At 39.3% G+C, this 12,285-nt stretch overlaps 1 protein-coding gene across 12 annotated transcripts in view; it reads left to right on the top strand.

Annotated features, from left to right (window-relative positions):
• Window positions 1-12,285, top strand: part of Dysc (whirlin protein dyschronic) — an 81,746-nt gene that overhangs the window by 59,635 nt on the left and 9,826 nt on the right. For 9 of the 12 annotated variants that reach the window (XM_071794367.1, XM_071794373.1, XM_071794370.1 and 6 more), the window contains one exon: window positions 6,241-6,468. The exons of 2 other annotated variants lie outside the window; for them this stretch is intronic. In XM_071794367.1, coding sequence (XP_071650468.1) covers window positions 6,241-6,468 — 228 coding nt within the window. Of the gene's footprint in view, window positions 1-6,240; window positions 6,469-7,247; window positions 7,583-12,285 lie in introns of those variants that run through there. One more of the 12 variants, XM_071794377.1, reaches the window with a different exon arrangement.

The raw sequence follows: 12,285 nt of genomic DNA, 5'->3' as shown, positions 1-12,285 counted from the left end.
TCTACTGGGATTTTATGATCTTGTTTACGCCCGGTCGGATCGAGAATGAACAGAGGGTGGAGAGAAACACATCGTGATTCCGCGAAGAAATCGAGAATGGAGCGAATAAACGTGTGGCGAATATTTTTCAAATATACATGCATCGTACTCCGATATTTATTTCCGGTTGTTATATAATTTTTGCCAACTGACAGATAAAAGATTTACATTTTCATCTTCAGAAATGCTAACATCGCGTATTGAGAAACAGAGCTCGAAAATTTTAATTCTAAAGGATTCATATATCTCGACTTTTTAGAACCTATTTTTGCGTTCGGGCTTTTTTTAGAATTTCCAGGATTTCTATTCTGAGATCACGGTCAGAAATACATAAAATGTATGCATATTTCTCAGATATATGCGGAATCCAAGTTTCATGTGGTCGACTTTATTATCGACTACTAGCCACCGAGTTTATGCACATGTATGTATCCGCGTTGTACATGCGGAGTTTCGCGCGGGATTATTATCAATACGCCTTCTCGCTGCTTAATGATCTCGCCACAGTTAGATTTTATCAAGCGTGACGCGGTTTCCTAATCAGGGCGGCGTAATCACGCGAAACGCGAACCATTTTCGATATTGTTCGAAATTTCTAATACTGTAATTACTGAATACAATGACAACCAGGCAAGTTCGACAATTTTCAAATTAGTAGATATTAATAACAAGAAAAGAGAATACCGCATAAGTTTTAGACGATACGTCCCAATACTTCCGACATAATAGTTTAAACAATTAAATATCCAACCTAATAAAACTTTTAGATATAACTGTGCGTGGAATAAAGTCTGATAATTAAGTTTCTCTTTAATTAGCTGAATACTGAAGAATTATCAAATTATTTAATTTTCTTTCTAAAAAGTAAGAGATGAAATCGCGTGTGTTTCCAAGAAATCAGATTTCGATTCTCCTCTCTTCCAGCTTTGTTTGCAAGATTAAAACCGGTGTGGATCCACGTCGTTCCTCTTATTTTACAGATTACCAGGATGTGCCAGTTAATCTTGTTTCACTCGACGGGACAGTGCTTCGCCAAGCACTAAGTAGTAAATCAACCAATCTACCGAAAAAAAAACTTGACTTGCCCGGTTCTTATAGCTTGACAATTATCACCGTATACTCGTCCCACTTCTCGAAATGTATTACTTAAACACGTCGCACTTTACCGCAAGCGAGCCACGTTTCGCCCCCGGAAAAAAATCCGCGCGGTTGACAACGGTTCGTTCGCGATTTCGAAGGCCGAGTAAAGTCAGCAAAGGCGGAACTGCGATTTACATCATCGCATATGTAACGTAAGGAATGTCAATCGTTTAGCCCACACACTTCCCTGTACGTGGAATATTTTACATGTCGTGTTCCGTAACGTGTCGTATAACGTGATCTCGTTATGAGAAAAAGATTTGCAAAATACAAAATCTCCGTAGCAAAACGTGCAGCAAAATGATCGCGAAGCTATCGATAAATATAAATATTCGTTTAATAAATATTTATAAAAAAAAGGTTAGTAACTTCGAGAAAGTTTGAAACATCGACACGTGGACATGAGAAAGAAATGTTCGGAAACCGTGAAGTAAATATTTAGAGGGTTTAGAAATATTTAGACGTCGCTTGTTTAAATATTGAAATATTTTCGAGCAAGTAAGAGCTCGCGATAAAAGACCGAACTTTCTAAAGTCTGACTCTGGTAAATACCTGTTGAGTGGCTAACAGAGTGCTCCGAATGATCAAGGTCCACAAAGATCTTCTCGTAGTTTCTGAACTACTGCAGGATCGGCGATAAGGATCGTGACTGTCGAGGAGAGAGCAACGCGATCGAGAGGAGCGTTCGATTCGCTGGTGCCTGCGCGACTGATTCAGGAATCGGACATGAAGTGGCGGCCAGCCAGCGCCAGGTTTACGTTTACCTGATCGAGAGAGTGAGTCAGCCCCCGAAGAAAGAGAAAGAAGGAGGGAGAGAGAAACGCGGAGGGAACTGATGGTGGAAGAAAGAGAGAGGGAGAATGAGAACAACAAATAAAAGTAGGGAACCAAAGAGCACAGGAGAAACTACGGCGCGAAGCGGACGAGTAACAGAAGATCACATGGAAGGTGAGTGAGGAAGGGGAGAGGGTACGGGACAGGTAACAGGTGAGAGAAAATCAGGAACGTACGACAACGGAACACGGCGACTGAAAGCAACCACTTTCCGGAGCCCGGAGAAGGCTCCGATTCCGTTAAAGTTTCCGCGCGTCACGGTGTCTGGAGCGTTACGACATTTTTCTTCCTTACGAAGATGCGACGCGACGATCGGAGGATAAACGATCTCGAAGAGACTGGCGAGACTCCGAAGACTTCGCTTTCGGGCCCGAAAATCGCAGCTACGCCCGTAAGACCGGCTCCTACACAACGTTGCCAGATTAGCGAGCTCTGGCATCGCGGATGCAGGTTACATATGTGCAGTCCTCCCAGGTGCAGCACACTCTCTTCGGGGCTCTCCGTCGCCGCGCTATCGAGAGTCTGATAACAGGGCCGTATTGAAGCGACCCTGTGGCGGCTGCGGATCGTATCATCTCCCTCGATCGCGATTACGAGAGCGAGAGATTCAAAAGAGGAAAAAATCCGGAGCGGGGGGTCCATTGTGCGCGCGCGAGAAGGGAAGATGCGGCGATACGAGAGAATGTGCATCGTGATATGCATGCGCATCGCGGCTGATGATATAACGAGGTGGATCGCGTGACGCGACGTTTTTTTAATGTTTTATACCGGGTGTGCCGGGAATGTGAACAGCAGTAATTACGAATAAGCGGCAGAAATTACATGCATTCCCTGGTTCCGTATAACGATACGCTTTGATCTTTGGAATTCAACGCGAAAGTATAATCTATTAATAGTACAAGGCTAGACACATGTAGTGTGACATGTTGATACAGGATTCTAACTGTTTACAAGGATACGACAATTTTCTGATCGCGTATCCTCTGCGTCTTGATCTTTGGAATTAATTTGAGTGGACGTCACGCGTTCGTGGCGTTCGAGAATAGAATTCAATGCGATGCATTAATATGAAAAATTGTAACGCGACAATATAATACGAACGTTAGGAGTTCGTTGAACCCCCGCACGTATTGCGCCACTCTTCAAACCAGTTCGTGAGTGACACCTACGCATGAAGATCGACGTGATCCATGAGTTCGCTCGCCAGTCGGATCTACAGACGACGCGCGACGGCGAGTCAGGCGCGGCCGATGCGCGATTCGAAAATTTTAATACAATATTTATTTTAATGAATGATTCTCAATTATCTATGTTTTATTTATATCGAAAAATCAATTCCCCAAGTCTGATCAACCTCCGATAATATTTGCTTGCAAGATAATTGCATTAAGCGCATGAAGTGTTACTTTATAAGATTTATACGTTTTATATTCTTATAATCCTACATTTTATTTATATCGACAAATCCCAAGTCTCATCTGTCAAATCAGGGTCAGTAGACATTTAGGTAATAAAAGGACTGATTTAATTTATTTTTAATGCAATTATCTTGAAAGTACAGATTATCGTCACCCCCGCGAAAATTTTCGCTTCCAAGATAATTGCATTAAGCGCATGAAATGTTATTTTAAAAGATTATTCTATTCTTCGTTTTCTCGTAATTCTTTACAATGTTTATATTTATAACGGAAAATTCTAAATCTTGTCCGTTAAATCAAGGCCAGCAGAAATTAAAAACAAAAGAAATAAATTAATTTAATGACGGCTTCAATTTTACGCTGCGATCTTATTAGCGTCTTATATTACACGTTTCTTACTAGTTAGCGGTGCGCTAAATTAAGACGCTATTAAACGACGAGCGACAATGCTTCTTGCGACGTTGCGCTTCTTTGATAAATGTCACGACTAACAGAGGAATATCGTGTTCCGCGATTCCCAGACAAGAAGAACAGGAACGACCGGTTCCTGTTCGGCTACTCCGACTTTTCCAGGAACGAAACCTCTCGGCGACTCCGATCGACCGCGGTATCATTGAACGCCGCGACAATTGACCTACATCGTGAAATCGTAAAACACCGGTCTTCCTTCTCGGGAGCCCCAGTTCGGGGCCCACCCGAGACACGGCGTTTGTTCTACGTGATTCTCGTTCCGCGTACATAACGGAACGTCGCGCCCGAAACTTTCTCCGGCGACGGCGGCCGGCGCGGTGGTCCCATTAATAACCGGTGATGATTATTATTTCCTGCTGCTGACTCTAAGGTTACTGGGTGACCACGAAAATACGCGATTTGAATTTAGAACGAAGTTGCCGGCTGAAGTCGGCGAAGGTTCAACGACGGTTAAGATATTAATTCTCAAAATGCTGAACTACTTTTGCACGCCACGCTGATGGTTTCGTGTCTACCGTTTTAATAGCCAAAATAAAAGGCAACAATTTAAATCTGACGTAAGATCAAGAAGCAGTTATTAATTGACTTATCTCTGGAATTGATTGTATAGTCACATCTCTCTTAACTTTAAATATATATTATTGATCTTTCACTGATCAAAGATTTTCTTTTTTCATATGTTTTTTATGCATACGAAAAGATTGATATAATTCTTTTTCTCGTGAAAAAGAAAATGACCTATGCGATACAAATGATATTTGTATCATAAAATTATTTATATAATACAAAAACTAAAATAATTATTAAAAATAAGATTTGTATAATACGAAATTTTTAAATTGCAATATCTAAAATTGCTGAGGTACAATCAGGTAGATTTTAGGTTCTTACTTTCTTTCCTGTCCCAATCTTTGCCAGAGAGCTGTGGTTCTTTTTGAGAAAATTACAGTCTGGGTGTAAGGCGCACTATGAAACGATCCTCGAACAATTTATATAACTGGTTTCATGCGATCCTTCGTAGCTAGGGGGACGTGCTCCAGTTAAGACGGCAACAATCGGGCCCACCTGCGCGCCGTTACGCGTCCCCGCACAAAACGATCATAAACGCGAGCGCGTCGATCATGTAGGTCCCGCGATCGCTTTACAAAGAGACCGTCCGGTTGCTGTATCGCACTTTCTAAGTATCGTATTTCTCGCATGATCGTGATTCTATCGAGAGACCGGTGTGCCGACGTGAGTAGCTTGTTTTATTTAGTGCGACAAAGAAAATCTCGTTAACTAGGAGCAGGTGCTTTATTGCAAATATCATCTTATATGCACTGAGAGAAATTTTTTGCTGTATTAGTAAATTATTTGTCAGTATAGTGACAGCAAACACTTGGTTTGCTGCGAGAGCTAATTAATTTAGCAATAGTAGCAAACCTTTTGTTGACAATAGCAAAAAGTTTGCTCTCGCAGCAAATCAAATTTTGTTGTCATTTAAATTTCTTTCAGTGTGGCATACCAATAAGAAGAATAAAATACACAAATATAATAGAGATATTAAAGAACGTTGTGGAAATTGTTGTGAGAAATTGCGAAGAATTATTACGTTTGCGAAGAATTACTGTGGCTGCCCGAGGAAGATAAGGGAAACGAGAAAACCAGCAAAGATTGGTTTTTAGACAGGAAATTAGCTCAACAGTCAGGCACAACTAAGGGTAAAGTGAATAAAGCTAACTATACGTATATGAGGCAAGAGTGTAGTTCCTTTGTACTTCCTTGATGAGCTTGATTGAGTTCATTACTCAACTACGTAATTTCGGCGGGCAAAGAGTATACGATACAATTAATCTCATTAAAGAGTTACAAAGGTACCGTACGGGCGATTCGAAAGAGAAACAGACCAACCTTCTATCTATTTCGATCAATACATTTTTGTGCTGATAAACAAAGAAAACTCGACATAATGACGTTAAAAGACGACGTCACTATATCTTTTAACGTCACTCTGCTACTTGGGAAGAAAAAAAGAGATGAAAAGATAGAATGTAATTTTATTAGATTTAATTAATAATGATTACTCCTAAAAATCTATAAGTGACATTGTAGACATTAAGACAAAGACAACTTTTTTCTTCTATATGAGGGTAATTTCGATCTCTAAACTACACACGTACTATAAATCTTTCTCACACACACTCCCACTCACTTATCTTAATTCGACGTAATCGCACCGATCATATTGATTCACACCGTCCTCCGCAATATTCGCGTGCATAAATTAGCAGTATAAGGGGCGGACGGGCGCTAACATAAGGTATTTCCGGTTGTGTTATACGCGGACGTCGCGACGCAGGAGAGCGATGGGGGTTGCGAGGGTAGCGACGCCGAGATGATCGGTAACGGGAGACGGGGCGCCGGCGAGAGGAATCGCGATTTGGAGGAGGATGACGAACTCGAGAGCAAGGAGGAGAGGGGCTCGGAGAGTGGAGGAGGTGGTGGAGGTTTCGGTGGTTGGAGGTCCCACCTGCTCGGTGGACTAACGCAACGCGTCAAATCCTGGTACTGGGGCGCCAGGCCCCTCGTAAGTTTTCCCATTCAGCGAAAAAACGCAATCTATTTTCACTTTTTCTCTTGAATATGCACGATTTCTTTTATCTCTTATGTTTTCTTTTCCTTTCCTCTTCTTTCATTTTTACCTCTCTCGATTTTATTCCCTCTCATCCGACACCTTGCACTGACTCGCGAAAAGGTGAGAGGTTTCACAAGGGCGTCCGTAGAAAGACATCTGTAAAGTCTTGATCGAAAATCGAGTTTGGAAGATACTTCTTTCTCTTTTGTATACATTCTATGTATAGATGTACATTTCATATATATACATATATATGTAATAAGATATTACAATATTTATATAATATTTTTAACTGTTCATTTTTTATGAATATATGGTGTTATTGTCTAATTGCTTAATTACCTTAATATAACACTTAAAAAATGGTAGAAATTCGAATTAGCTTTTTTGGATATGGATACTTCTATTTTCAGCACTGACAGTAAATAATCGAAACGCAGCCTTAATTATCTATAATTATTTCTTAATCTTTAAATTAAGATTTTACTCGTTTTAATGCTCTGTCTCTTTAATGTTATTATAATTTTTAATTTTTATTTCTTTTACTTTTAACTTCTGATTTAATTTCCTGGCTTCAATTTAAATGTTTAATCTCGATTTTAATGTTCAATTTCGTGTTTAAAAAATTTTTGAGAATTAGTTTATACGATCTGTCCTTTATGGGCGCCCTTGTGGGAAGATTAGGACGTGAATGCGCGATATTTGATAATCGACTATGTCTCCATTGAAAGGGAGTAGGTGCAATCAGCAATGAGCAACGATTTTCGTGTCGGAGCGAGAAAACATGGAGAACTCCATTCGGATCTCGCCGGAAATCTCGATAGCATCTCCGTAAAAAGTTACAATGCAACGCGAAATCGTAATCGAGTTCATCATCTCAGTTGCTAAACGTATTCACACCGTGTGACATCATAACGGATAAGGAAGGTGATAATTATCATTATAAATTATTTGTAAATAATTTGTTTCTTTGTAAAAAAAATTTTATTTTATTAAATATTTTATTAAATAAAAGACAGCATCTAATAAATTAACCGCATTAACCACGATATCTATTTTGCTACTTGCAAGTCTTAATCTATACTTTATTTTTATATATACAAAAATTCACATAAATTTTTTTTTTCTGTAATATTTCTAAAAATTCACCTTTATTGTTAATTCATAAATTTAACTTTACGATAATTCATAAGTTCTGATGCTAAAAAAATAAACTCAAAAAAACTTACTTTTACGGTTAGGGGAGACCGGGGCTCGTTGGCACAAGAAGCAAGTTGGCAATGCGTTCCGTTTATGTATTTATAACGAAAAAATGGAAAAGTTATCATAAAATCTCTTATATGATGTGGTGTAGAGTCAAAATCGTAGCGCGTGGCAAAGGCATGTCTGCGTACATGCGTGTGCTGAGCGAAACGTCGTGAGCGAGGACTCACTCAGGCGAAGACCGGCGTAGCGTTCACTTGTATTGATACATTCGGAGTAAACTCGATTAGCCGCAGAGGTGTACTGTTAGTTATTCACGAAACAGATAGTATCGATACATTACGAAAAGTCGCATCAAATCACATCAAAGCTAAGATCACGCAAAGAAGCAGTGACGCGTGTGTTGCTATAAGGATAGTGAGCCAGGCGACAGCAAACGCGAGGAAACCAAGGACACAGGATTTGAGCGGCCGATTGTAAACACAGTGCCGAAGAGTATCCACGAAATGACGGAAACAAAGGGAAAATTAAAGTTCCACATCGAAGAAGACGATTGGGAATTATACACCGAAAGACTGGAGTTATATTTTGTGGCCAAGGACATAAAGGATGAAAAACGAGTAGCAGTATTACTCACTAAGATAAGCCCGGAAACGTATAAATTAGTGAGAGATTTGTGCGCGCCTCAAAAACCGAAAGACAAAGCGTTTGACGAGTTGGTGAAATTAGTAAAAGATCACTTGTGCCAAAAACCCTCCGAAGTGATGGAGAGATGTAAATTCCACCAAGCGCAGCAGACGACAACAGAGACAATTGCGGAGTTCATCGCAAGGCTGAAAAGCTTGGCAACGCATTGCAACTTTGCGGACATCAACCTAGCAATGCGCGATCAATTGGTCTGCGGATTGCGAGATCATGCAATAAAGGCCATACTTTTCCGAGAGGAGAACTTGACATATGACAGCGCCTATAAACTGGCTGTAGCGGCGGAAGCGGCGAAGAAAATTGCGACGTCAACCGACAAACTACAGCCATCGGCAACGTTAAACTCGGAGGTGCACTTAATCAAGGAATGGCAGAGATGGAGATCACCAAACAAGCAGCAGCCGACGGTACCGATGGGGACATGCTATTGTTGCGGATGGCCGAATTATTTCGCGCGGTATCGATACAAAACGTGTACCCGATGCAAAAAACGGGGGCATATCGAGATGGATTGCCGGGAGGGGCAAGGCAGCGTACAGCAGATGGAAACGAAGGACGAGCCACTCGATCCGGAGGAAGACGGCTACACAAGTGACTTCCTAGTAATCGAGAGTAGCGGCAGCACCGCAGAAGCTGCCAACGTAGACATTACAGGGGATAATATTGCGGCAGGACCAATGACGGTAAACGTAAAGATAAACGATGTAGACGTAATAATGGAGGTAGATACCGGCGCGTACGTTGCTGCAATATCGAAAGTAACGAAAGAAAGACTTTTTCCGAATTTAAAAATTGAAAAACTAAATAAGTCATTCAACGCCTACAGTAAAGTAAAACTAGAACACGAGGGGATTATTAAAGGTTATTATGTAAAATCAAAGAAGAACGGAAACTGCGACGCGCTGTCAAGATTACCAGTCTGTGATGCATTACCGACTTTTGATAATAAGTACACTTCAATTAATTATATAAGCGAAACACTAAACGTATTAAACGCGTCAATTAATGTTCTTCAGCTTGAGAAGTAAATCAAAGTGACGTATCATTAGTTAAAAGAAAAGTTTCTGTTGCTATACGACATGTTATTTTGACTAACAACAGTAATTTATTGTAATAAAATGACTAAAATAAAACGTATGTAGGAATGGGGTATGTTGGCTCATATTAAGACACGCTTAGCTTGACTTGTTGTCGCGCGCGTGATACCTGATTGAGCATGTGATTTGCTACCTACAATGCTGATAGAAGCTAGATATATATTTATATTAATATTATATTTTTATGTTGAAGAAAGCTACATCTAAAATAGTTTACAATTGTTTTTCTGCAACAGCATTTTGGTACTCGATCATTACAAAGTAACTTTAAAAGATACAATCTTTATCAAGAAGTACACATCTGTTTCCCGTTTTGTGTTTCTATTACGTTTTCATTAATATAACATGGACTTTTGCCCCTGCTATCGGGGCAAGTTGCCTACAATTCAGCATGTTCGTATTTCACTTATTACAAAGAAACTATACAGTATACAGGAGCGTTTCTGGTATGAAAATGTAGAGAAAGATTCTCTCTATCGTATTAGTACTGTTTAATTATGATAATTAGTTGTATAAAATCTCAAATGCCGAAATTGTGAAAACGGTGCCAACGAGCCCCGGTCTCCCCTACTTACTGTTATATGTATAAATGGAACGAAATTTACTTCGTGTAAAATAATCAAGCTACTTACAACTCTCAGCAAAATTACGAGCTTCTCTTTCCGCACGAACAGTCGTACTACAATCAAATTGTAAGTTATAGCAAAATATAATTGGCAAGGCAAAAGAGAAAATAATTGAGAAAAGAAGACTGCACTGCGGCAATAAAGTCTCTCGTAATAAAAATCGTATTATACTGAAACAACGAGACATCGTATACTTCCGGCGAGGTTACGTCGATGGCGTTTGAAATATCCGGGTCACGTTTACACAAAAAAAATAGCATCGTAAAAAAAATTCGTGATAAACTAGCAAGAGTTTAACGGATAAAATAACGATTAACTGGCAATTAATCGCTCCAGTTGCGCGTACGATAAACGAAAGAGATTTTCGGAATAATTTATTTAATTTCCCTTATGAACAATTTTCATGTTGAAATGCGAAAGGTCACGGCGAAAATGGTTCGCGATAGGATAAACGGCACGGTAAAAACGATAAACACAGCAAAGGTAAACGCGGCGCGGCGGAAATTACGCGACGGTGCGATTCGAGAGCCACCGGAAACGTCTGCTCCCTTCGGCATGAGTTCTCTTCCTAATTAGATTTCTCACTCTCTCTCTGTCTCACAACCATACGATCAAGTATCCTTGTGCTCCTAGAGCTAGCGAGTTTAGTCGACATAGCGTTAGGTGTTGTATACATGTTTTTTATCTTAGATGTCTTGCACATGCTACTTTTTTACGATTTATCCTTACATTCTAGCACGATCACTATTTTATAATTATACGTATATACACAGAGCGTCTCATCTTTCTCATGTTGAATTGGAGGTTTAAAGGAATCTGGTCAGCTTTTCGCTCGTTGAGAATTTCAATGAAAAATTCAAACGCAGATGATAGAATTAAATGTTAAAAAAGAAATAAATTGTAAAACAAGGTAAGCGCCAATTGGCATTTCAGGAAAATGAAAAAACAATATAATATTTCTTTTATAAAGTAGAGATTCACATCTTCTGTGCTTCTTTAATTCTTGTTTCTTTTTAATGAAAATTTTACGAAACAATTAATTACTGGCGAGAATGAGCTGCGATGCGGAATAATCTCTCCTTATTGCGAAATCTTCGTTGAACGAACAGTTGTCTTTAACTTCGTCGCGGAGTTAATTTCTAATTGAAACTTGATTGGGTGAGACATTCTATATATACACGTATATACGGGCACGGGGATGTATATGCCGTTAAATATATTCACATAGATGTCTTGGCATGCACCATTACTTTACTAACTACATAAGAACCAGAATTAATTTAGCAAAACAGAAGCCCCACGAGATACGATCTTTCAGTTTAACCGTTTTAATTACTTAAATGATTGAGCTTAATAATAAATGACGATATTAAATCCTCCAGCGGTTAATAAATGCGGTTTTTACGAAATATATTCGCGAAAAAAATCGATTAAATTCGAGAAGAAAAAAATATTGTCTCAAAATTCGGTAGAAAGTTGGTTTTATCCAAATCCGTCCGGTGAGAAATCTTATCTGATTGAAGATTTATTTTTATGTGCGCAAACTTGACGTAAAATAATAAATTCTTGTATAAACTCGAAAATCGTGAGTGGATGCGCCAAGCAGAAAGAGAAACTTTCGTTCAAACGAAAAATCGAACGCGTGGGAAGAGCAAGACTCATTGTCCCGACATGCGTGCGTGCGTGCGTGCATATGCGTGGTCACGTGCGTGTATCCGCGTATCTCGCTACGCATCGCGAGGACACACTTTCACTATTCTCGCTTTACGTTTCTCTTGAGAAAACAAACCGCGATTTAATTAACTCGATCTTCGCGCCTTCCGGCCGTGAACTCGACAATTTAAAAGTGACCGATAAGAAGTGCCAAAAAATAATTACTTTTAGTAGATCGATTAAGCGATTAGAATAATTTCAGTTAGACTAGAATTTAGTGTATCTATTTTGATCACCAATAAAACCGTGATAAATTAGCGTATGCGTAATTTAACGTAATTGATTTAATTAATTACAGTTCAATAAATAATTTTCCTATAGCACTAATTTAAGTTTAATTGAGTAGAAGATTAGTATACCTATACTAGTACATACCTTCTGTATGTAATTTGAGGATCTTATCTAAACGTTACATCGAAGTTAAT

This window comes from Temnothorax longispinosus, chromosome 11 (genome assembly GCF_030848805.1).
Source record: "Temnothorax longispinosus isolate EJ_2023e chromosome 11, Tlon_JGU_v1, whole genome shotgun sequence".
NCBI classification, from domain to species: domain Eukaryota; kingdom Metazoa; phylum Arthropoda; class Insecta; order Hymenoptera; family Formicidae; genus Temnothorax; species Temnothorax longispinosus.
This window is presented reverse-complemented; position numbering and strand designations above follow the sequence as displayed.